At 39.2% G+C, this 27,544-nt stretch overlaps 1 protein-coding gene across 10 annotated transcripts in view; it reads left to right on the top strand.

Annotated features, from left to right (window-relative positions):
• The window catches only part of QKI (QKI, KH domain containing RNA binding), a 154,039-nt gene that overhangs the window by 61,975 nt on the left and 64,520 nt on the right, over positions 1 to 27,544 (top strand). For all 10 annotated transcript variants that reach the window (XR_006413834.1, XM_044421434.1, XM_044421471.1 and 7 more), the window contains exon 4: positions 27,252 to 27,395. Coding sequence is in view for 9 of the 10 variants with exons in the window: in XM_044421434.1 (XP_044277369.1) it covers positions 27,252 to 27,395 (144 nt within the window). In the remaining variant the exon portion in view is untranslated. The remainder of the gene's footprint in view (positions 1 to 27,251; positions 27,396 to 27,544) is intronic.

Here is a 27,544-nt window from a genome sequence, read left to right as displayed (position 1 = left end):
GTTATGGCTTCCTCTTTCTGAGTGCCAAATTACAAAGTAACATGAATAGGACATAATTAAGCTTGAAAAAAAATTGAGCTGGCCTTAATGGAGGAGGAAAAAGTAAAAGGTTGGCATAGTGAAAAGGCAAATATAGTTGTTAATGTATGGTCCTATTTATACGTTTCTTGTTTGTTGCAATACATTGAGCATTTTGTGATCAACAAATTCATCTAGCTTATATACCATCAATGTCTTTCTGTATATGAAGCTGTTGAAGGCAGCTGAAAGAAGCAATTAAGTAGCCAAAAAGTGATCTATTGCTTTTGTATCCCTTCTTTCTCCAGAGTGCTCCAGAATGTTGTATGTTATAGTGAAATATGTAACGTTATTTTATCTGATTAAGCAATATGGATTGTAATTGCAGTCTTAGGTATTTTTAATATCCAGATGAATTGGATAATACAAATAAATTGAACTTGCTTCCTTTGGAAAGCAAAGGGCAAAACCTTGATTCTGAAGAATTTTCTGCGAATGAATTTCCTTTGTTGGTATTTGTTTAGCATAGGAAATTATGTCTTTGCTCTGCTTTGGTTTCCAATCTGTACATAGTCTGGGAACAGTCTACTCATATCAGCTCCCCTTAATGCCAGTGTTTAGACTATTAAGTTTACTTATTAAGCCAGATTGTCAATAAACCTTGTGCAGCTGCCTTGCTTTTTCTCTTCACACAAGTGGAAAAAGAAGCTACAGTTCATTATAGCTTCCCACAGTGTTCAAACTGGGAAATTAAGAGTGGTTTTCAAACAAGGTTGAAACTTGGCATCATATTCTGGCTTGTTTTGAACCCATTATCCATAGTTTCTCAGTTGAGATGGATCGTAGTATTCTTAAGGTTATGCAGAGCTTGTACACATCTCAGCCTCTTGCATTTTGAGTTTATCATTTAAATGTGACCGCTTGTGAAAACAGGAAATGGATAAAGATTTATATTTCTTGGATGTAATAATGTGTACAAAACTTGCTGTGTATAGATGCTTATCTGCCTTGGTCATTTTTAAATGATGTGCTTATTATGCTGATAATATTTTAATAGGTTACTTTTTAAAGACTTTTATCTTTAGTTAATCATCAGGGAATGATCCTAGCTCTTCATTGTAGAATTTTATCCTTTTTACTTGGGTTCAAGTTGCCACTCAGCCATGGAGCCAACTGGGTGAGTTTGGGCCAGTCACAGACTTTTAGTTCAACCTACCTCATAGGTTGTTGGGATAAGATTGAGAGCAGCAGAAGAGGAAGGATGTAAGTCACCTTAAGTTATTTCAAGAAGAAAAAGGCGGGATATGAATCTAATAAATATACTGCAACATAATTATATGTTTAGTTTCAGTTTTAAGATAAGACATTTTGTTTCTGTTGAACTGTTTGAAAGACTATTTAATAAATAATTTATTTAATAAGACTATACACGATTTATAACCTGAGACCAAGCTTATTCAAAGCTTTCTTGTAAGAGTTGATCTATTGCCAGACCTACGAGTTTAACTGCTATAGAACTATTTTTAAGGACAAAATGTCATAGAAGTTTAATTATTTCTAAACACAGCTGCTTCAGAAGCATGGTGTACTAGTAGATCATTAGTAAACATTTATAAGAAAAGTTACAGTCAATTAGTGTTAATTTCCTATACATTGTTGCACATTATTTGCTTCATCTGTAATGAATAGGCAATGAGGTGCATTATTGATTTGAGAAACTGCTCTGCAAGCCATCACAAAATGGTTGCCATGGGAAGTATTGCTAGAGATGTAAAGTTTTTCAAATTTTGAAGTCATGAGTAGGAAAAATTTGGAAAAAGTGTAAATCCCAGAAAAAAATAAAGTATGAATTGAAATTCACTATGTTATTTTAAGAATATAACATATATTGTGCATAACTTGGTTCAACATAAAATTTTGTGCTTGGTATATTTTGCGTTTGACATAAATTGCAAATTGATTTTTTTGTGTCTTGAACTGTAAGGAATACTTGAACTGTGAGCAAAATCATTGGTTTTATCAGGGTATGGAGAACATGAAAAAACAATAAAAACAGAAAACCATCAGTATTTGTAAAATAGAAACAAATTTCTCCTCCATAGTACCAAGCAGATATAAAGCAATCATTCCCATATGAAGAACTGAGAAAATAGTATAATTTTCTGAGCTATTCTCAGTCCTTCTTTGTGGTCTCTGTGCATATGGGCTCTGTATCGGTTCTTGAGAAGATTTTCCTAATTAAATTCATTCTAGCAGGAGCCCTTGCTCTCTCTCTCTCTCTCCCCCTCCCCCAGTATATCAAGGAAGGGCTCCTGCCATTTTCCCCAGTTCTTTTCTGACCACCATTGCACTCATGGTGCAATTATGATACTAGGATGCTACAAACTGTGATCCTCTCAGAGGGCCTTTGGGCTGATGTAGCAGACAAGAAGTCCAAAAATGAATGAATGAATAAAAATGATGGCGATCTGTTAATTGTTTGTTTGGGAGAAGATGGGCTCCCTCTGAGAAAACCTTCCAGAACAATATAGACAGTTGGCATGAATCTTTCAGTCTCGGGCCCTCCATGTGTCCCATCATCAGATAAATATGGCATGCTGCGACTTTGAATGTGACTCCAGAGCTCATGTTGGTATGGTGCTTATTAGCTGGCATACTTGGCCCTGTGTGGCTGGACTACCCGAAGAGTTGCATATGAGAATCAAGAATCTGCCATTTGATGGAGATGACCTCTTCAGACCCCTTCAAGTCTGATGAAAGGCAGCATTGACTAGCATGACCATTCAGTCCTCCTCCTCCCATCTGATTTGATGGACATTTCTTCACATATCTTTCTTCTTGGGAAGCCATAACATAGGCTAGGTTTCCGTAGTGGAGAGGGGATGCCAAATTGAGAGGGGATGCCTGTCCTGGCCGTAAAATGGACTATGCCTCCTGTTCCTCCATCTGACCTTTGAAATGGATTCTATTCATGGTACTAAAGAAGGATGGTGGCCTTGGCCTGATTCTATATCTCAGAAATGTCAGTTTCTTCATCACACTGAAGAAGTTTCACATGGTTTTCTTGTAGGACATCATACCACTGCTGTGTCAAGGGTATGCACATCTATTGACTTGAAGGATGCCTACTTTCATATTGCAGTACATCACTACTGTATTTTTTGCCTCTAAGCATGGAGGCAAATTCACCATCTTCCCATTTGGACTTTCCACCATCCTGAAGGTATTTACCAAATGAATGCCAGTCATCTGTGCTTACTTCCATCTGCAAGAAACCAAGGCTTCCACCAACCACGATGACTGTGTCCTTGAAAGAATAGCTTTGTACTACTTGTGTCCTACAAATAAAATATTGGGTCTGTGTATGAATTAAGAAAATTCTGTTTTTTCTCTTTCTCAGTCAGTCCTTTATATTGGAGCACAGAACAACTCAGGTACTTCAAGAGACTAACTCAGCATGTGAGGCTGTGATACTGATATATGTAGCCTCAAAGTAACAAACCAGCCCCAGATGGTATGGCAGGTATAATGCCTCCTCAGGTTCATGGCAATAACAGTTGTGATGGTCCTGTTCAGCTGACTTTGGGTGCATCCACTCCATCCCTGGTTTGTATGTACTTCCTGACCTCAGTGTCATTTGGACTGGATGTGTCCCACCATTCCTCACTCAGTACTTTCAAGCTTAGCCTGGTGGACCAACTGAGCCAATGTGGATGAGGAGTCAGCTTCATACTGCCAGAACTGAACATCATGGTAACAATGAATGCCTCCCTTCAGGGATGGGAGGTGCACTGTGGCACCATGCAGACTCATGGGGAATGGACTGCTTGGTATTATTATTATTATTATTATTATTATTATTATTATTATTATTATTATTACATTTCTATGCCGCCCCTTGCCGAAACCTCGGGGCGGCTTACAGCATGATAAAATACATTGAAATACAGTAGTACATAATAAATTACCATTAAATATAAAAATACAAAAAATACATTGATTTACAAATACAAAATTAAAATTATCAGTATAAAATAAAAATATAGGAGGAGAAAGAGAAGGAAGAAGAAGTTGCCCAGGCCAGATCATATGTTTTAACAATTGAAATGGTAATGCCACAAACAGATCAATTATCTCAAACTCCTGGCTGTACAGAACACCTTCATCACCTTCCAACCTGTTCTTTAGAATTAGCATATGCAGATCATGTTCTCTGGTGTTCTACCTGAACAAAAGGGAGCTACCAAGTCCATTTCTCTGGCACAACTCACCATACAGATATGGAACTAATGCATCAACATGGGTATCACACTCACAGCCATCCACATGCCTGGAATGGGCAATCTGAGAACAAAGTGAGAGGCTGAGCATGAATGGAAAATGGTTCCCAGGATCCTTACAGAAATCTTCGAAACCTGGGGAACACCATCTATCATTCTTTTCACCACCAAGACCAACACAGTCTCCAACAACTTTTGCTACCTGGCTGGGACCAGCAAGGGCTCGATGGGAAACATGTTATTCTTCTCTGGAATAGGACTTTCTTTTATTTCTTTCCACCATTCCTGCTCATCACTGCGAAGATCTGCAGGGGCAGGATCACTTGCATTCTCATTGCTTTGTGATGGCCCTAGCAGTCATGGTTCCGCACCTACTCAGACTAATGAATAAGACTTTGATCTACCTTCTAATCCAAACCTTATCTCAGAGAACTGAGGGAAGATCCTCTATCCTGACTGCCACCCTGCACCACATGGTATGGAAGATTATCCAGTAGACCTGGACATATTTCTCCCAACCATACATCCAGGCAGCACTGTTTCCATCTATGAGGAGATTCTGTGCAGGAAAATGGAACATATTCTCTGCCTTGACCCAGCAAGAATCCCCCTCATCAGTCAACAACTTCTGGAATTCCTACACATTTTCTTCTGCAAGGGGCTGGAGCTATCTTGCACCAGTATTTACTTGGCAGTAAATTTACTTTATTCTTCTTGTTCCATCCACCAATCCAAGGTTTTTCTGTCTGTTCACATCTGCTATGCCATTGGTTCCTGAAGGGACTGCAAACCAGTCCTTTGTCCTGAACAGGAGCATTTCTGTCATTCTTCAAGCTCTTCATAATGACTTTTTAAGCTTGGCCATCACAGATCTCAGACTTCTCTCCCGGAAGCCTTCCTCATGGCTATTGCAATGGCCAGAAGGGCCAGCGAGCTCTGCATGCTCCATGTCAGTCAATCATACCTCACCTTTCTTGGAGACAAAGTCTTGCGCCCAGATCCATCATTCCTTCTGAAGGTTGCCTCACTATTCCAACTTAGCCAGGACATTGTTTTACCTGTTCCATCCAACCCGATGGAATCTATCCTGTACACACTTGACATATGCAGGGCCCTTGCATTCTTTCAGTCTCAAACATTCTTTTTGCTGCTCTCAGAGACTCTTCATTTGCTATAGCGAGAGGTCTTGAAGAAAACCCATAAGCTTTCAGTGGCTTGCCTACTGGGTGGTTGAGACTATCATGCTTGTCTATCAGCTCAGAGGATGCAGATCCCTGAAAGATCCAGAACACACTCCATGAGGACAGCCACTACCCCAATAGCACTTCATGCTGGCATCTTTCTGCAGGACCTCTGCAAGGTGTCAATGTGGTCTACCCCATCGACATTTATCAGGTGTTACTGACTCGGTGTCTGCACCAGACAACACTGCTCTTTCAGCAAGATGGTCCTCTCTTCAGTTTTCTGTTGGTGACACTTCCTCACCTCCAACTTGAAGGTAAGCTTGCTAGTTGCCTATATGTGTGATGCACAGAGACTACACAGAAGAAAGTCAGGTTGCTTATTTGTAAATGCCACACTTCAGGTGCTCCCCTGTGCATTTACTGAACCCACCCACTGACCCCACATCAATGCCAATCAGCTTCATCACTTTACAACTCCTTGACCCCGTCATTCCTGGGCTTGAAGTCTGGTCTTCATCAGCCTCCCCTTGATTCTGAGGCCATAAACTTGATTTCAGTGGAACTGAGAAAGTGGGAAGGAACCTCTCCCATATATCCTGAGCACCCATCAAAATGAGAGTAGCTAGCCAATCTTCCTGACAGCAGGCCCTGGGCAGTCACAGAGCCCATATGTGTGAATGCAAAGATTACTAATTGAAGAATGACAGTTACAGGTAAGCAGCCTGCATTTCCCCTGTATTTAGAGTTGGAAATAAACTTTGTTTCTCCAAAAGCAGAAGTTGCTTTCATCTTGACCATTTGGCATTGAATTTCTGTCAGAAGTGCACTGTCTGATTCAGATACAGTGGATTGCAGAAAAAACTGGTTTTAGACTCTTCAGGGTCTTGTGCAGCTAACACCATTCTCTTCAAGTACACTGTTCCATGCACTTCTGAATACTTTATCCTCAAATCCTCAACTGTGACAATTTTGTAAAGAGCTGCTTTGTATTTTTTAGTAAACTTTCAACAGAGGTTGTCACTCCTCACCATTGGATTTTACTATTGAGCCACTGAGAATTTTATTATTTGCAGTTTTTTGAAGACCACAGCTACAGTATTGAATAGTTTTTACATGTTTCTTTTGCTCATCTAAAGATCCCTTAGTGGATGTCCAGTTTCATTAACCAAGTTTAGAGCATGTCATTCATAATGGTTTGCACCAGTATGTGCAAATACTTACATATTATTAACTCTCATTCTACTTTGATACTATTTACATTGTCAGCCAGCAGAGCAAATATTTTACTACTCAACATTTTCTGTAGGTCTTCACATAGCTTTGAACAGCATTGTGCAGTTGTCATTCTCTGCTTGAGGAGTGTGTTGAATCTGAAAAAGAACATGTCTTATCTGGCTATAGGGATGCCCTGATGCTTGTTGATGAGGCAGAAACAGAAACACAAGAAGAAAACATGCCAGCAGTGGATAAGGAGGCAGGGCCCCAATATATTCATCATTTCTGCCAGAGGCAGGAAAACTATCTAGTCCTTAGGAATTCTGCCACTTGGAAAAAAAGCATGCAGATTCTTCCTCTTAGGTGGTGCACTAGTTTGCATGCTAGACCTATGTGAATACCTACAGCAGGGAACATTGATTGTATCTAGCCATCTCATGGTTATAAGGTTGGCCAGTATGCCAACAGCTCATTAGAAACAGTCTAACCATCCTTTTGAACCTTTCTTATCCCTTGCCTTTGTTGTCTTGAGTGGACTCTCATCAACAACACTTGACTGAACCTTCTTGCTGTACTTCTGCTACTTTCTTGGAATGCTGACATGCTTAATTGGACTTTGGACTAGACTTAGAAACTCTTTCTGCTTGTACCATGGAATTGCAGCTACCTTGCTTTTGAAGGAACAAATATGCACATCTTGGCTCCATTCCCAGCTTTTATTATCTGAACATTAATTGAAGCTGGCTGTGAAATCAGGGCAGTTTTCTCCTGGTTAAATGCTTCTGTAAGAGAAATAACACCACCCCAAAAGAAACAAAAACTCACAAAGGACCTTGTTAAGGTGTTGCTGTCATAAAGTTGATTATTTCTTCTCCCCTCTCATTTACCTATTCATCTGTAAATCCTGCAAGACATAGGGCTTCATACATTTTTTCCTTTTACGGGTTCCATTATGTGTTCATATTCTGACTCTGGAAGAGGCATGCTTAGAGAATGTCTGTTGGGGAAATCTTAGCAATTTAAAAGCTTCCAATCAGTATTCATTTTCGGTTTTTGACATTGTGCGGAATATATTGTTCTTGTAAGAGCTTGGTCCAAACCTTCAGGTGTCTACAAATGATGCTATGGGGTATTTTTTTGGAGGCAGATGCTTGTAGGGTTTGTTTATTGAAGCTGCTATTGCTAATGAGGAAGTGAGAAAGAGGGGAAAAGTTACTTGCACTTCCATCTGTATGGATCCATGAATTTTTTTTTAAACATCTGCAGAAAAACTACTTATATGATACAAAGACCTGTTTTCTTCATCCTAGTAGCATTTGGAAATGTATATTTCATTTTGACAATATTTTTAAATCACAAATTTTTCCTCAGGAAAACTTGAAGTTTGGAAATGTCTCTGTATGCTAAATGTTGGTTTCTACATTTTGTTGAGGGAAGGAAAAAATCTTAAGTGGTTATGTTGTCGAAGTGTTCAACTGGAGATCTGGGAGATCCAGTTTCTAGTCTCCATGTAGCAATGAAGTTCACCGGGTGACTTTGAGGCAGTCACTGACTCTAGGCCTAACCTTCCTTATGGGGATGTTACTGTGAGGATAAAAATGGAGTGGAGAATTATGTAAGCTGTATTTAGTTCTGCACAAAGGAAAAAACGTAGATTATAAATGCAGTGTTATAATAAGACCTCCAGCAGCAACAAAGCTATTGTGGTAGGAAGGATTACAACAAAACATCAGATAGTAGAAATTAAATACTGATTTCATACAGGTTGTGAAGATAAACAAAGGGTGCAATTCACTGTGCTCTACTCTTTATGTAAGTCTCTGAACTCAGAGGCTTATAAAGTGTCCAGTGCAAGAAGTGAGGTTCAGTGACAATGAGCTTGGCTGTCTGCATGAAGTGGTGCAGAAGGGGGAGGAAGGAAGCTAGGGCACTCTCCGGATACAGCATAAGGCATCAGCCCCAACTTCCTCCCTCTCCTGCCACTGGCATGCCCCTCTTCCTCCTTCTGGTTTGTCCCCACAGAGGGGTAGTTGGCACTTTTCTTTCAATGTTAGCTGTGTAGTGGAAGGGAGGATGGGGCTTTGGCCTTTAGAATTCCAGCTCTGAGATCCTGTGACTTTGAATATTCTTATGGGCTCCCAGATGATGATGGGAGTCATAGAATTGTGCCCTAATGCAGTAAAAATATGATTCAGAGTGTTATGAATTGAAATAATTTAAGTAATAAGTTAAATTAAGTATACTTACAACTCCTTTTTGTTGTTCTGTACTTTCTTCCTGTACTTTGAGGCATAGTAAAGGGAGCAGAACCACTCCTAAAGTACAGCAACAAAAGGAAGCTCACAGGCAAAGGAAAAACCTGAAATTTTCTTTCTCTGTTGTGACAATAGAAGTGCCTCCTAGAGACACTGATGGCATTTTGACTTTCATACATTCCTATTGAATTAAAAGAAAATATGGCACACTTATTTTTATAGGTTAGATAATTGTGTGTTTAAAGTTTTAAAATTTTCCCCATTGGCATGACTGTTAATGAGCATTGAAAACAATACCAAAATTGAAGCAATCCATACCAAAAAATCTTTGCATGTTGTGCCCCATTGTATTTAATAGGTTACTCCTCTGGGATAGAAACCTTAAGAGAGCTTTGTTAGATTATAACAAGAGTTCATGCAATCAAGCATTCTTGATTTCCAACAGTGGCTAGCCAGATATTTCTGAGAAGAACAGCCACCCTTACGGTTTGCTCACTACCTTTAGACATGGAACTTTCATTTAGGTTTTATGTATAACAGCCATTCATAGATTCAAGCATCCTGAATTGCTATGCTGTTCTTTGAAGTCATCTTGTAACAGAAGGTTTAATATGTGGAGGTTGTAAGTATAAACTTGGGCCTGCTTTATTTTTTCTGTCCCAGATTTTCCTGTAAATATAATATTTGTCTACTGAGTCCTAGTATTTAAGGCAAACTGTTTCCTATCCATCTTTCTTCATAGCCTTCATGAGTTTATACTTTATCATGTGACTCCATTTCAAATCCTTTGATCATTGCTTGCTGTTTTCTGTGCCGTCCAATTCATGATATCTACAATATGAGAAGATCATTTCACAGTAATTACTAACATAAGTGTATCATGTAAAAGCATGTTTACTGGCTGTGGTAGTAACAAGCTACATAATTTTGTTAATGAGTAATAGCTTATAGCAAATTTGAGTTCTTGAGATGCTTAGCTATGCATGTACACCTGATGACTTGTTAATTTGTAATATTTTAGTCAGTCTTAGAACTTTGTTGTAGTAGAGTTTATTTATTTCACTCTTAGGATTTTTCACCCCTTTTTTGTCAACCATGTTTGATTAAAGTGTGACCTTTAAAGTCTACTTTGGAAGTAGAGAGAATGCATAGAGTCTTCCTAGAGAGCCTGGTTGTGGAATACAAAATTAATAAATAAAATATATAAACTCCTCTGCTCTGGTTTGTATGTATGTAACTAACCTGTGGTTTGCTGCAGCAAATGCTGGGTACATTCTGTGGCCATCTGAATATTTACCCCTCAATCAGGCTGATTGGAGGCTTTTGTATTACATCTGGATATTATAGATTAATCATGGGTTAAACAATCCACAACTAGCCTTTAGAGTCCATTTTTGGATGATGCCTAGCACCCCCATTTTAGGATTGACAACTAAAGGTGCTGGATGTGCCTACTGTGCAGTACACAAAATAACTCACACTTTGCCACAGTTGCATGTGAATAGTCCCAGTAAATTCAATGAACTTACTTCCAGGAAAGTGAGGATACTGTGACACCTTTTTCACATATTAAAATGAGAAATAAAAGTGCTTCATTGGTGCTAGTTGTTTAATACCTTTTGCAGTGAAGATTTAATACAAATAATTGCTTTGCTATTTCTGCCTTTTCCCTTTAAGTAATTATTTTAAATCTTTAGTTACCTAAGCATCCACTACCTCTCTTGTCACTTTCATGCATTTTAAATATTCAAAGAGATCCTTGTTATTGGGATGATTTGCATGTCACACTAACCTAACACCTGATAATTAGCCATGGTGGATTGGTTGTTGTACAAACAACCTGTGGTGCAGCCAACAGACATTACTAAAGGATTAGTGGCTAAAGTCACCTTGTTCCTCTCCCTGCTGTAACTGCAGGCTGTTTTTTCTAGAGATTACAAGCAGCAAACTCCAAAGAGTGTCCTAAGGAGCACATTGGAAGTGTTGCCACTGCTTGGCTTTGTCTTTTTAATTTTTTGTGCCCAGTCATACCTTTTATAATTTGTTGTTTTGATCAGATTTGTGCAGCTTGAGAGGTGCATAGTTCCTTGGATCCAAAATCAGTAAGCCTCATATTAGCATTTTCTTCCTGTACCAATCATGGACATAGAGCCAGAGAGGCTCCTAACAGAACTTTTTGTCTTTGCTTTGATATGACAGCTGTTAAAGGAGTGAACTGTCAAGTCAAAGCAAAGCTTTGAATAATATTTGCTCACAAAAGTAGATGGGACCCCCCCCCTCCTTGCAGCAAGGGATTTGATTGCCCTTACAATAGGTCCTGGTGATCTTATTTTTTCCACTTGTTCCCAATTATCTAGGTCTTGAGAAGGTGGAAACATGTATTCCGGCTTTCACTAAAACCTGCTTTTATTGAGCTGTCAAAAGCAGAGTTTTCTCTGAAAATAGGATTTAGAGAGGGGCAAAGCAGGGTGATTTTAACAGATTTCATATCTGTCTCATTGTCAGCACATTTTTAAATGAGTAAGCTGTCTTTATTCTTATTTATGCATGATTCCTGCTTTAAAAAAGAAATATTGGTGACTGCTCACTTAGATTCTCTTGAGCTTATTTTTATAATTAGTTGCATATATATTCTATCGGTAATTTTAAATGTTCAAGCATCTAGCAGTGTTTTGACCCTCTTGGGTCTTCCTTTCACCGTTCTTGTAAAAAAAGGGTTGGGCAACTTGTGACCTTCCAGTTGACATAAAACTTCTGTCAGCTCTAGCCAGTTTAGCAGTTTTAAGGAGTTGTAGGCCAAAACATTTGGAGGGCCCCCTAGGTACAGTGCTTTTAGAAAGAGAAGAGTCCTGCTGAATCAGAATAAAAATGGCTATCCAGTGCAGCATCTTATATCCCATAGTGGCCAGCTGGATACCTGTGGGAAGTACACAAGTGGTACATAGGTACAATATCCATTTCTTTCTGTTGTGCCCAATGACTGGTATCAGAGGTATGCTGTCTTTTTACCTGGAGGTAGAATATAGGGACGTTAATAATAATTGATAACTATATTTCCCATACATTTTTAATGGAAGTTCATGTTAAAGCTACCTCATCACAGCTGGTGAACAAAAAGATTTTTGCTAACAGAGAAAGAACAGTTAATATGGCAAATGCAGTTTAATCTAAGCAAGTATAAAGTGTCATGTACTGGGGCAAAAAGGTGTATATGCTGATAATTTGAGCTAGCAGTGTCTGACTGACCAAAAAAGAGGTGCTGCAGGTTGTAGTGGACTACCTTTGTGAAAATGTCAACATAGTATGCTGCAGTTACAAAAATTGTAAGTTCCATGTGAACAATTAGAAAATGAATTGAACATAAAGTTAATATCATGATGTCTTGTGCTAATCTTTGGTGCAAGCACCCTTGAAAATAGTGTACTGTTCTCATTGCATTTAAGGATTTCAACAGAGCTGCAAAAGGTAGCAACAAAAAGGAAACTAACGAAGGTGCTTGGAGAATCTTCTGTATGAGGGAAGAATACAAAATTGGGGGTTTTATAGCCTAGAAAAAAGGTAGGATGGGGTCTTGGTATTGTATGCAAGTATGCATTTTACGGAGAAAGTGGAAACCCTCTCTAATAATAATAGAACCTGGCATCATGCAGGGTAGCTAAATAATGACAGGGCAAATAAAAGATTATTAAGAGCTACTAGTCACACAGGTGGTATATTTCTTCTAGTGTTGGAGACAGTCTGTCTTTGTATATGAGTTGCTGGGAAAGATGAACAGAAGGGTGCGTGTTTTCATGTCCTGTTTTGGACTACCCATAGGCATCTTGGCTGAATGTCTTGGCACTGTCCTTGGAGGATAGAGTTGGTGTTGCTAAAAATGTCGGCTAAACTTTTTAAAATCCTTGGTTGGTCCATTAAGCTTCCTGTATCTTCAAATATCTAGAACTCCTTTCACCCCATTTTTGCAGCCTGCAAATTGGGCTGCAAAAATAGACATTCTTTTGCTCAGCACTAACATGCATACAACACTTATGTTAATTCATACTGTTTTCCTCTCTTGCTGTGAGTGTAATGGAGAAATGTGCACAGATTTTGATCCTATGGGTGTTTTTTAAAAGCCACAGCTGAAGTTATAGCCTGTCATTTTAATTGCCTATTGTTTTTCCCTGTTACTTAGAGCTTGACAACTGAAATGGTGAGTGGCCAAATAGGTAAAAATGAAATTGCCCACTCTGGAGAATGATCCCATCATTTGGCTCCATAGAAGATTACCCTATAGAAAATGTAGAAAGTGGAACAACTTGCTTCTTACTAGGCAACTTGCTGTTCAGTAACTTTGTGGGAGCATTGCTGTGAGCCCTGGCCCACCTGCAAAACCGTGTCTCCGTTTCATACTAGTGTGCACTATATTTTGAGAAGTGACTTTGAACAGCCAACTTTCACTGTTAGTAAAATAGATTATATTCACCTGTGGAATGTAAGCTAATTATTGTGCTATTGTATTAAATCCATGATATAGTTAATTATCCGAGGCTAATGAAGTGAGCTTTGAGCTTCTTTTTTAAACAGGCAGTCCATTTTATTACTAGGTGCTGTTAGTGTCCTAAAATTAAGTCCTGATTAGATTGCAGTCAATTTAAAGAATATTGGAACAATTTGTACTGTGTTTTGACTCAAACAGATTTTCTTTTAAGGTATTTCAGTAGATGGAAATTAGTAGAGGAATGTTGTTTATGAATAGAAAATGACAAATGATTTCACCCTCACTCACCAACAAGGAGATTTGTCTGGTAATTTTTGTCAGTTACAAACAGTAACAAGACATTAAATTATGATTAATAATAAGATGCTTAGCAAATGCTACTGAAAACAGATGCTATGCTTGGATGCATAATAGCACATTAATACAAATAAATTAAAAATGTTTGGTTAATTTTATAGTTTGGCTCCAAAACACAGATAAACCTTCCTTTGCCTGGTAATCTGTTACTCTTCATGGTCTCTATGCATTACACATGCAGGCTCTGCATGCATGCGTGGAGTTGTTTTGGGAAGATTCCAAAGATTCCAAAGCTCATTAATTAGTATTTGGCAGTAGGCAAACCTATATATAAACCTAACGTGAAGGTGAGTCTCCCACCACAACTTCAGTTTTTCTTCGACCACAATCATGAGAGCATTGGGAAGTTCCTCTTCCCCTTTAGTGAGGTTATTTGTCTTTCAGCTACTTCTAGGACTCCTTTATTATCAGGTTTCCCCCCACTTTTTTCACTAGAAGCAAAAAACAAAAACTATATTACCCTTGCCTCTTTGTTCCCCTTACTTCGCCTTCATCAGACAGACAAAATGGTGCTCAAAGTCCTGCTTTGCAATTGCACAGCATGTGACAGTACCCCTCCGCCTATGGACAGGCATTCCCTATGCCTTTTTTGTCTGGGAGAAACTCCTGTTGTTGACTCCTGCTGCCACTGCCAGGCTTTCACCAAACAGGAAAGAAAATAGTGGGCAGACCATCTAAAAGCTGAATTGTGGAGCTGGGCCCTACATGCGACCGATGCCCAACCATCCACCTCAGGTGCTCCTTTTGCCATTAATATGGATGAAAACTTAGACCCTCCCCCATCGAAAGTATGTAAGATGGGGAAGTCAAAAAAAGCAGCCAAAATAGTAAGGCTCCAAAATCACTCATCCTTATTAAAGAGAAGGAGAGTGGTAAACATACTCAAAAATGCACAGACATTCAGCCTATTACAGGCCCCTCATGTGCCAACTCAAGACCTGAGCCACCCTTCTGCTCCAGCACCAAAACCGATACAGGAACCTCATTCTCAGCTTCCGAAAAGTACTTCAGTCTCAGAACGCAAAATTTGTGAGTTGTCCCCAACCTTACTACAGCCAGACCCGGTCTCAGTACAGAGACGCCTATCTCCTGTATGCTTGATTCCTAGTGTCTTCCTCCATATTGGAGTAACCTAGATCCTGCTACAGCTCTCACTCTCTGGCCTCTGACAAAGACCGTAGACCCCTTTGAACCACACCTCCACACCATGGGGACTTTGATATGGAGTACTGTATAGAGCGCTGGGGCTCAGGTAACTCCAGGCATGAAGGATCTCATTGGAGTCCAACCATCTCTGACCAATACTCTTCTCAGGCTGACCTCACTTTGGCTGTTCTGCCTTCTGGGATTCCTACAGACCCTAGACAAATAGCTGCATCCCATGGCAGGCTGCCTCACCCTCGCTTGCCTAGTCAGACTTAATTGAAGATACCCTCTCCAAACATGGACAATATACGTCCATCTCAGCTATATCCTCTCCGGTCTGATGCTCCAACATACCTCCTGATACATTGCTACTGATGAGCAATTTCTGCCATGTTCTGGGAGACTGGTCTTTTTTCTGCTCAAGTCCTCCGTATGCCACATGGCCTTGTGCTCAATCCTAGACAAGACCCTAGCAGGAAAAAGACCCAGTTTTTGAGGCAGTCTATGCTGAAACAGCTGGACTGGTCACTATTCAACTCTTACCCATGTTCCTTGACACAGTGTCCCATGAGTGGAAATTTCCAGCATCAGTGGCCCCTCCACCTTGTCAACTTGAAATCATGTATTGATTTCTCTTCAAGAGAAGGATGCTGAATGTTTGTTTCAACATGCACGACCCGATTCCATTATTGTCAAGTCCTCAAAGCTACTCTGGAAGAGAACATTTCATGCAGTCTGACAAAGAAGGCAGATGCCTTGATGCAATTGATCTTCACTTCTTCTCTTATGTGGGCCTTTCCATCAAGGTGGCAAATTATCAAGCCACCATGGCCACATACCATCTTATGCTATGGGTAGAGTGGCATCCCTTTGCTCATCTCTTCCCAAAGATGCCAATGACCAGTGAGATTAAAAACTAGGTTATCCACCTGGCCAGAGAGGAAAGCTATACTGCATGACAGCAGGCGAAATGTGGAGCCCAGAGAAGTGATAGGTCCTCTTCGCTTTGCTATCATCCTCTGGCCTTTCTGTTGAAGCAAAGACAAGAACTGAAGATGCCGTTTGATGGGCGGACCTATTCCATAAAACTACTAATGATCGCATGGACTTGGTCCAAAAGGTGAGAAACACCACCTGTTGACTGGGTCTCAATCAGATACCACCTTCAACATCCTATAAGTGGCACAGACCTTCTTATCCATACTAGCCACACCCTTCTACCGCTACTATTACACATCATTATCCTTCTACACAGGCTAGACATCAGGATTCCTTGTCCCAGATTCACCAACTTCGCAGACATCAGGAGGACTCTAGGAGGCACATACGACTTCTAAAGCCTGTTCACTTCGCCGTATGTTTCAACCATTTCCTTTAGCCCTTTTCCCACTTGGACTGCCATCACCTTGGATTCGTGGGTACTTTCATGGGATTTGTGGCCTTTCCGTTGTCTTTCATGCTCGCACCAAGCCGCTGTTTCAACCTATGGCTTCACAGACTTCTGCCTTCTCTCCTGGAAAACTGCATTCTTGATAAGCCCTTCTTGAACCTCTGCTCATAGAGCCAGTGAACTCACAGCTTTTCAAATTGATGCTCCTTATATTACTATTTACAAAGACAAGGTTGTACTTTGCCCTGACCCTGCTTTGCTACCTAAAGTTGTCTCTTCCTTCCATATCAGTGAGATCATTGTCTTATTGGCATTCTTTCAAAAATCCTTCTCACCCCATGGAGCTGGCTCTTCATTCTCTAGATGTCTGTAGGGCATTAGCTTTCTACAAATCCAGGATTCCATCCATCCAACAATCTCAAAAACTTTATTGCATATAGTGGCCCACACCATGGAATGCCTATTCCCTCACAGAGGCTTTCTAAATAGGTAGTCCACACTCTATCTCTGGCCTGTGAACTCTCTGGTCTCCATCTTTCTGGCTCAGTTAGAGCATATAACATAAAAAAACATAAAAATGTTTTAATAAATAAATAAAATAAATAAATATTCTACCAGAGATACTTTAACTTCCACAGCCCTGTACGTAGAAGTGTTGCTCACTGACCTCTGTAGGGAGATGACATAGTCAAATCCCTCAACCTTCATTTGTCATTATTGTCTCAATATTCGAGCTAGAGAGTACTGCATATTTGGCAGAGCTGTCCTCTCCTTTCTAGTCTGCTGAGCGACACCAACCTTCTCCATGAGGTAAGCTTGCCAGAGCTTTCTTTACAGCCAGGAGTTCTAGAAAGCTGATGTGATGTGAGGTTTTGTGAGGACTCCAGTTGTCCTGGGAACAACTGCAGTAGGCTCCCCAACTGAGAAGAGAGGCATCTGTGGTTATGGTGAGATGGGGATCTTGTGGAATGAATGGGGCCCCAATGGAGGTGTTGGCCTTGTCTGTCTACCAATGGAAGGAAGTACGGATTCGAGGAGGGATGCACAGTCTGATGGAATGAGGTTTGCTCTTGGTATTGAATGATGTGTGATGCACAGATTTCCTTACTTGTAACTTTTGTTCTCCGAGTGGTCATCTATGCATTCACACATGTGGGCTCTGCAGGCATGCATAAAGCTGTTTTGGGAAGATTTCAAGGCTGCTTTAATTTGGCAGGAGGCCAGCCCATATTGCATGTGCCTAGCATGAAGGTGGGGCTTCCAACGAGACCTCAGTCATGAGTGTGAGACCACCATATAAATGAATGACTGAAATCAGAGATGTGTCAATGCCATGTCAGAAAATGTGTGTGACATGAGCGGGGATGGTGGTTGGGTATGTGAGAACCTGTCTCTCTCAGGCAAAGGCAAAAGGAATTGTAGTCCTAATTAGCTTGAGGCCACCAGATTGGGGCAGAGTAGCATAGATAAGAACCAGTGATTCTCTCAGATTAATGTGTAATATTAATTAGTGATTCTCTAACATTAGATTAATATGTTTATATTCTGCTTGTATAATATTAATTAATACAGTTAAGCTCTAATCTACCAGATACATGTGTTGAAAAGGCTTTTCTGTATGAATGTGTAGAAATAATATAACTGTTTCTCAAAAATGACGGTACCTATAAATTGTGGGGGGTTTATTTCAAACTGTTCTAGTTTACTCAGTAACTATCAGTACTGATGTGGATTTTCTGGAAAATTTTCCTGTGCGGAGGAGATTAATTTGTATTGGAAGATTTTTCATTAGTATCAAAAGTTTCTGTTGTTCTTGAGTGATCTGATTTAATATATTTATTTTTCTTGTATTTAATAATCACAAAGAAAAAGTAAGTTTGACCTGGAAAATTTAAAGTACATGTATTGTCATTTGAATGTGATGTACAATTATTTTATTTGAATATTTGTTAAAGTTTACTTATTTTCCTTACATTGCTTAAAACAAGGAAAAAATGAAGGTACTAAAAGCTGTTAACACATCAGTGGTGCAGTTCAATGAGCTTCCATTCTTAAAGTATTATTAGCATCCTACACAGGGCAGGAGAAACACAAAAACAATTCTGGTTTCCATCTGCCTTCCACTTGGTAGGTTACCTACAGAGATCAATGTTGCTATCTAGCTGAGGTGTTTCAGATGTAGGAAGGAGTTTGTAGTACTACCAAGATACCTTGAAACCTGACAGTCCCAGTCTCCTCCCCTGCTCCAGATCATACTGTTTTCCCATTTTCCAAGGTTGCTTTTACTACTTTGGAGGGGAAGCATAGTTATTTCCATGCTGGCTGCACCAGGAGGGGGAGTCTGGTTATGCTCAGAGTCCTTTTCCAGCATTGGATCTGGGAATCTGAAGACTGTTAGGGGTCCCTCTAGAGATCCAAGAAATACACATGATACACTGGGACCTCCTTACTTCTTTTGACTTACCTGTTTCAATCTCTTAAGATTGTTGGGTAACCATCACTTTTACTTTCTGTGTTACTTTTATTTCCTTTTCATTTTGGCACATACATCTGTATTATTTACCATATCATTTATGGTAATTAACTGAAAAAAATGAATGACAGTTTTGAAACTGCCATGCTCGCTTAATATGACTTAATAGCTCAAGGCATAATGAAACAAAGCACTGGAGAGAAAAAGATAAAATAGATTTCTCCAGTTTTCAGGTTACTATATTTTCATTCATAACGTCAGAAACTGTTGGGTAGTGTTTCTCAGAAGGATGTGGGAAAATTTTACATTAATTTTCTCTCTAGGTTAAAGTATGGAAAATGTTTATACTGCAACAATCATTTTACAAAAACCTAAGGCCTTGATTGTAATAAGGAAACACTGTCAACAGTTGGTTGACCTGCACGAGTGGGAGAGAGTAGATTTGCTTTTAATCATCTTTTTACAATTGGCCAGGTTGGAGGTTGTTGAGTATAACATGGGGTCGCGATGGGTCGGACACGACTTCACGAACAACAGCAGCAGAGATTCTGAAGTGCTCGCTTGTTTAGGAACAAAACAGCCAAGCAGTTATACCAATGATAAACCATGACTTAACTGGTGAGTTGTGTAGCCCCAGGCTTTTATCTAATGCACAACAATCTGTCACCTGATTGATTGTGTTGTTTAGGTAAAAAAAATGTATACATAGTAATAAAAGATGGAACTGATCTCAGTTGTACTCCAAATCTTACATATAATATTAGGGAACCCTTCAGAACAAATTCCCTTGTGTGGGCTATAGAGTGAAGGAGGAGAGGCAATAAGTGGAGAATGTTAGGTGGAACCCTGTGTAAGTACTACTGTGGTTGTAAATTAATATGTTTTAGTATTTAGATTTTTCTCAATATTTAGGAGACATAAACATTACTATGAAACTACCTCAGTTATTAAAATCAGTTTTTTTCTTTTTAAACTTTTATTAAACTAACAATACAATATAATAATAAACATAATTAAACATTAGTATTAAACATAAGTAAACAATACCAGTGCAACCTCCACCAGGACCAATAAATCAAGTCACTTAATGTATGATCATTCAGATTGCCCAGCTTGCCTTCCAGAACTGAATTGACTCTTGTGGTTCACACATTTTTCTTTCTGGCTAAAATTGGTTTAAATCACCTAGATTTAAATCTACCCTGCTATGGTCTGTTATGTGCCCTCATCACTGTGGCTTGGTTTGACTTGCTGCACAGGGTTGCAAGAATAAAATGTGAGGGAGAAGAATTCAAGCTACTTTGAGTTCAGTGGAAGGAAAGCAGCTTCTAAATGTATGAGTTTGTGCATACACATATGGCACTTTTTGAGCTGTGATCCTGTTTACTGCTTCACACTGTCATCTCAGTTTTGTTTATTTGTGGACTAGTTCAAAATAACAGTGGGTTTAAGCAAAAGCTATTTATTTTTGCTGTTGCCTCTTGCAATTGCTTGTAGAAATGGCAGGAATACAGCCTGTGTTATGGTCATATCTGGGGGTGAAAATGTCCTTCCATCTAAACCAGGGGTTTCAAACTCAACTTTCCTGGGGGCCGCTGGAAGTAGAGTCTGGGTGAGGCTGGGCCGCATCAAGTATTCCACCACCGTGGTGGTGGTGGGCTGCTCATCCCGCGGTGCTCCCAGAGGCCGGCCTGGGCGCTGCCAGTGCTTTGAAGGCCGCAGGGCCCCTCCCCTGTGCCCCGCCCGGCCCGGCGAGCTGCTTAGAGGGAACATTGCACCCAGGGTAATGACTCACACAGGTGCGTGTGAGAAAAACGCGCGGGCCACACTATCACTAAACTTTGATATCAAGTGGGGGCCACAAAATATCGTCCCACGGGCCGCAAGTTTGAGACCCCTGATCTAAACAAAGTTGCCCACCTCTGTTTTAAATAATGATTACTTGAGACATACAACAAGCAATTTACATTTTTAAAAATAATGAGTGTTGTAGTGCAAGAAATTGAAGAGGAAGGGGGAATAACTCAAAATGTGGGTGAAGGTTACATAACCTATCCCATTCAGGAAGATACTCTGAATCACCTCCATCTACCTTGGTTTACTTAAGCCACAGTACATAGTGGTGCATGTTGGTATTTTTAATACTTGGAATGTTTTAATGTTTTGCAAGTTTAAAACTCACATAAACCTGCTACCTGAGTTTGAATGATATGACAACCCATTCCATAAGCCAGAGTGGGCTGTACCGATGCTGTGAACCCATCTTTCTGCGCCATTTTCAGAGAGTGGAAGAGCAGGATTGGGTTTATTTATTTATGTATTTATTTATTTATTAAAACATTTTTATGCCGCCCCATTTGCCGAAGCCTCAGGGCGGCTTACAACAATAAGTTAAATAATCATAATCATAAATTAAAAATATAAACATTAGAAAAAAATATAAACATACAATATAAAATAAGCCACCCTGGCCAGATAAAATTCAATAATATTAACATTTAAAATGCTGCTTAAATAAAAAGGTCTTCGCCTCGCACCAAAAAACAAATAACAATGGCGCCAGGCAGACCTCTCTGGGGAGCGCATTCCATAACTTAGGCGCCACCGCTGAGAAAGCCCTCCTCCGAGTACCCACCCTCCTGGTTTCTTTCACGGAGTGTTCCCGGAGAAGGGCCTCTCCCGCCGATCTCAGGGGGTGGCTGGGCATATATGGATGTAAGCGCTCCTTCAGGTAACCAGGGTTGAGACCTGTCAGAATCCATCCTTCACAGCATTTGTGAGCTTCCTCTTCTTAGCCTGGTCTTTCAAAGTGAGCTGAGCTGAGAGCTGACTGCTAACCCAGTTACATAACTGGCAACTGTTTCCATGTCAGTTAAAGCATCCCAAAGGTGGCTGTAGCTGGCACAGAAGAGGGATGCTGCTTATACAGTTATTGTGCTGAGCTGCTTTCCTGGCAAGCCTCTCATGACCAGTCATCTTCGGCATCAGTTGCAGCTGTTGAAACAGTAGCTACTCCTGGAGAGCAAAAGGTGCACATCTAGTGGTTGGAAGAGGTGCTCTCCTAGCAAGCTCCTTGCAGCCAGACTTCTGCATCAGTTGTGGCTCAAACAGTGGCAACTCCTGGTGTGTGAGGGGGCAGTGCTTGCATAGTCCATGGGGCTCGATTCCTGGCAAGTGTTCTGTGAATGCTGGACATACTCACCAAAAGACCAGAGTCTAAGGAGCCATGCCCATGAAATCCAGGGGATTCCTACCCCTCGATGGATTCCTCACATGGAAGAGATTGCCATGGGGAAGAGGCACACTGGGGAGATATGCTTCTGTCAGCCCTTTTGCACATGGCTAAATCTATAGAACCCATTTTGTTGTCTTCTGCATATTATGCATCTTCCTAACATCTTATCATTTAAAAACAAGACATCTGCTGGCAGATTTGTGAGACACAATTGTCTTCTAATGGGACACTTGTATGTACAGAAGAAAAAGAATAGGGTTGATTGTGAGCAATCTAAAAATTTCAAGCATTTTTGGCTTATTTACATATCTAATTGCTATGCAATCAAAACTAAGTGAACTGTAGCTACTTGAAGCTGCAAAATGAAAGGCAATCATTTATGGGGGAAATATCACATTTACATGCAAGCCTGTCTAACTATTAGAGTTAGATTCTTCTTGTGTTTAATTATAGTGTCTAAGAAATAAATTTATGCTTGTGTATTGAATGAATGACTGTGACCCTGAAACATCAGCTGTGCTTTGTTGTAACAGAGCAACTGGCACTGAGGAGAACTTAGCAGTGTTGTGTATTTTGGTGATAAGGGACTATGCCAGAATAGCTGTTAATTACCTGTCTTGTTTGATATGGAAAGTAGTGGTTCCTTTCCACCAGTGACAGTGCTCAGTTATACTTGTATCTAGTAGTGATACTGCCATTGCTCTCTTCTGGTTGTGAAGAAAATTAATAGGCTTTCTAGTGTGCCTGAAGGCAGCTTTGCTTTGTGTGAACATAGTGAAGTAAACTTTTGCTTACAAGTTATGCTTCTATAGTATCTAGTTACACTTAATTACAAAATACTTGTGGTGAGCAATACTATTTACTGCATGCACATATTAGGAGTAAAGGCAGGGGCTGTACAATAATTATGTACAGTTATGGAATTGTCAGTTTAGTAAAGCCATGAAAATCTGTGCATTCCCCCCACCCCCAAAGAACCATTTTTCTTTGAAGTTGAAATATATTGGATCAGGAAATAAATTTTTCTCAAAGTGATTAACATGTTTAAGACAAAGGTGTTCACATACTGTGAACCTCACTTTACACCAGAAATTATTTTGAACCAGATCCTTGCTGTGACATATTGACAAGGCCTTTGTATGGACTTCCTCAGAACCTTGTTGCTTTTCATGCTCTAGAACTTTTGTATCATGTGAAAGAAACGGCTGTGTTTGCAAATACAAAACCAGCATGTGAAAGGGTAGCAAAGTTTGTTCCAATCAGATTTGATTTAAATCACTAGTAAGTAAGACTAGATTTAAATCATGGTTTTCTACATAATTTGCATTTTTGCATGCCTGACCCATAGTTAGAACTTCATTAAAATATTTCCAAACTGGGTCTCCTTTACGGCCTGCTACCATTATAGATTTTCTTCTCCAGGGAAAGAATAATGATAAAACTCAGGCTATACACAAAAAGACCCAAAGACCTGATGAAGTATTCTGTTCAAGGATATTCAGTTTCATTTTTACTGCTTTCCCCTCCCACCTCACACATAGCTTTTTGTGCAGATCTATTCCACTCTCAACAATCTTCTGTTCATTGAATTTGTGGAAACTTAGTACTTAAGAAGTAAGGAGTTGATTCTGTGTACATAGATTTGCAAAAGAACAATCACATTAAGGTCTTTGTATGTTTCTTTTATAACATGTTTGCTGTGAAAAAGAGGCGTGTGATCTCTGTACATAATAAATTCACACTTTTGAGAGCTGTAAAACCAAGCATCTGTGATAGTATCTCCTAGACAGAAAAATTGCCCAATAAACTTAAAGAAACCTCTAGAAGAGCATGACATTGTGAAAGGATTAATCTCATTCATTTACCAAACAGTCTGAACATTGCATGAGTATACAGCCTCATGCTACATAATTAAAAACTAATCATTATTTCATGATAAATAACCTTTGGACTATAGTGTATCTTAAATAGAACATTTTAGATAGATCTTTCCCCAAAAGCATTTTATTTAAAAAATAATTAAAAATTTAAAAATTTGATTTAAATTTAAAAAAAATGATTTTTTTTAATCTACCCCAAACAGAATAGAAAATAGAACTACCAAAACCTTACTTCTCTTATGCAAATCTTTGCTGCAACTGCATTTGGAATATTATGTTGAGTTCTGGTCATTATGGGGTTGGAAAAAGTACAGAGAAGAGCAACAAAAGTGATCCAAGGGGCTAGAGTAGCTCTGTCTGAGGAGCAGCAATGGCAACTGGGACTGTTCAGCTTAGAAAAAAGGTGAGGAAGTGTTTAATGGTGTGCAGAAAGTAGGGAGGAAGATACTTTTCTTCCTCTCCTATAATAGTAGAACCCAGGGTCATTCCATGAAGCTGACTGGTGAGACGTTTAGGACAGATAAAAGGAAGTACTTCTTCATACAGTGTATAGTGAAACTATAAATATAGACTCTGCTGCCACAGGAAGCATACCAAATGCCTATCTAGTCCAGCATTTTGTTAATTCAATGCATAACCAGTTGTATGTGGGAAATCCTCAAGTAGGACCTGAGGGTGATACTAATTATGGACTCCACCAGCTAATGTATAGAAGCATGCTGCCTTTCTTACTGGAGTTAAGTGTAGCTAATATGACTAGTAGCCAATGATTGCCTTATTCTCTATGAATTAGAATACCCACCCATGCATCAAATTCTTACAAAGGCTGTGTTTGGATGTAGTGGTAAGCCAGAATTCTGGAGAAAAGAGGCATAGTGTCAGACTAGAAATCTGAAAAGGGACAGATTCCACCATAGGATCATTGTGTTTGGCAGGGGGTGGGGGGAATACCTGGCTTTAAAGACATTGTGGTTTTGTTGTCCCCTTTTCCAAAATGCTGAGGGTGACCTTCAAAATGGCAAGTGAAATTAGGGAACATCCAAAAGATAACGCAATGTACTATTGGTAGTTTTTGCATTGGTTTGTTGGATGCATATTTTGGTCAGAAAAATAGATAACATATATATTTATTGAAAAACTCATAAGGAAGTTCAGTATCTTAAATTGGCCTTCAAAGGAGATTTCCTTAAAAAACAAGAGATATTGGCAAAAATGAAGTTGAAAACCAGAGTCAAGAAGGTTGAATCTTCTAAGAAAACTTGGGAGTTATTTAAAATTACCATAATAGAAACTCAGCAAGAATGTATGCTGTAGTTCAGAAAAGGTACAGTGAAATTCAAGAAGTTACCAGCATGGTTAATGAGCAGTGTCAATGAAGCTATTAGAGAAAAGACATCATACAGGTGGATGGGCAAGAGTTTCATGCAGTGCACAATGCTGAGATTATTTTCTATTCCTTCTAATTTTATAGACTTGACTTTTTTATAAAAAAAAAGTTATTTAGTGGGAAGCACAAAGCTTTGATTATCAGTCTTTGAGTCAGGTTTGGTACCAAATCCAAGAAGACAAATAATGGGGCTGGTTAGTAGTGGGTAGCTTCCAAAGTGTTGAAGCATTGGGATCAGAGTAATGTAATCTTACTTTAATTGGCAAAGTGTGAGATGCTTGAATACAAGTAACAGGTACCCCAACTCCCTGATCAGAAGTGAACTCTTAGTGTCACGGTAAGATTGGCACCTCAGAGGTTTTATATAATGTATTATAATGTATAGAAAATAGGACTTCACTCTAGAAAGAAGAGTGCTAATTTTGAATATATGAAGCAAATTTATGTTCAAGATAAATCTAAAAAGTAATTAGAAGCATGTTTGAGTATGTCATCTACCTATCTATATCTAAATACATAATATAATTTTATTCAGGCAAATTAGCGACCTGTATCTAAAATTGTAAGTGTAAATCCTTTAAATTGGCAGTGATGGCTTGATCGTTTCATGCCTGTCACTTTTCATTTGTAATTATATTTTAGAATACATGAGATATATTCACAGCATTCTTATATGATATTGGTTACCGTACTGAGACATGTGAAATTATTAGATTGGTAATATAATACAGTGGTAATACAATACAGTTGTGGCCAAAGATCTTATTTGTTCTTAGTGGACTCTTGTATTTGCATTTATGACTGGTCGCCTATATGAAGTCCTTCGGTGGCAGCATCACTACATTACATTTATAGCTTACCTTTTTTCTCAAGGCAGCTTACAGCCTTGTGAGAAGGTTAGGCTGAGAGTAAGTCACTGACCCAAAGTCATCCAGTGAATTTTATGACCCAGGTCCCCAGTCCAACACTATAACCACCATGCCACTCTGGCTCTGGAGTCTGTTTCCTCCATCTTGGAGATGTGAAGGCCTGGGAAGTATTTGGAGAAAAGCAATCTTTTCCTGGGGCAATTTTAGTTTTTGTTTCTCTGGAAAATTGAACAGCTTTGAATTATTCCATTCTTTTGTAATAATGAATAAAATATTTAAGAAAAGGTATGTATATATTGGTACTCAGCTTTGACTCCTTTCAAACAGTTTCTAAAAGGAAGAGATAAGTCTGTTACAGAAAGACCTGTGATGCAAATTTCTGGAAATAAGGGGCTGATGGGGAAAAGTGCTTTCTAAATTTGCTCTTTAAAATAAACAGTTATTTCTTCTATTCTTTACATTATTATATTGTTTACTGTTTGGCATCTAGATATGTCCCACAATGTGGATGAAGCAACCATATTATAAATGGAAGACACTTTGGATTTTGTTTGATCTGTGTTCACATGTTTCTATTAGAGTTCTGGTTAGCTGCTGTAATAGTCAAGGAATGTAGTTCTAATCTAAAAGCCACCTGTGAAAGAAACACCTGCATCCTACCAGATAAAACAGACTAGCATGTGGGTGATTCCACCAACATTTTTTTTCTTTTAATTAATTTTGAGACTGGAGTATATGGAAGTCACTGCCATAGTTTTTAATGAAGTTGCTGGTTAATTATCATCACTAGAATAGACTGTCTCAGCTATAAAACTTCTTAACTACTGCTACTAGAAGAAATCCACCCTATCTAAAAGTAACTTAGGCACCTGGTTCGTATGACATAGGCATGGCATAGATACTACTACTATTTTTGAAAGGAACGATCAGTAAGATGTGTATTGATGGGTGTTAGTTACAAGCAAAAGTGAAATGTCACTCTTTAAATAATAGGTTGAGATTGCTTCAAATTTCTAAAGAATAGATTTACAACAATAGAAAGTAAATATCCCGTGTTTGCTGCTTTTTTCCCTCTTTTATAGGAAGAACAAAACAGAGGCAAGCCCAACTGGGAACATCTCAATGAAGACTTGCATGTACTAATCACTGTGGAAGATGCTCAAAACAGAGCAGAAATCAAACTGAAGAGGGCTGTGGAGGAAGTAAAAAAATTACTGGTACCTGCAGTAAGTAACTGCATTAAATATTCATGATTTCAGATGTATTTTTTCAATCAAGGAGTTAGGCTATCTTTCATTTGTAGACTCTGTACATGTAAGAGAAATATTTCTGAGCCCTTCTTACCTAAATCATCAGGGAAGGCTTTGTCTACCAA

Source organism: Varanus komodoensis, unplaced genomic scaffold (genome assembly GCF_004798865.1).
Source record: "Varanus komodoensis strain SLA01 unplaced genomic scaffold, ASM479886v1 scaffold1, whole genome shotgun sequence".
Classification (NCBI taxonomy): Eukaryota; Metazoa; Chordata; class Lepidosauria; order Squamata; family Varanidae; genus Varanus; species Varanus komodoensis.
The sequence above is the reverse complement of the archived record's forward strand: the minus strand, read 5'-3'. Positions and strand labels throughout refer to the sequence as shown.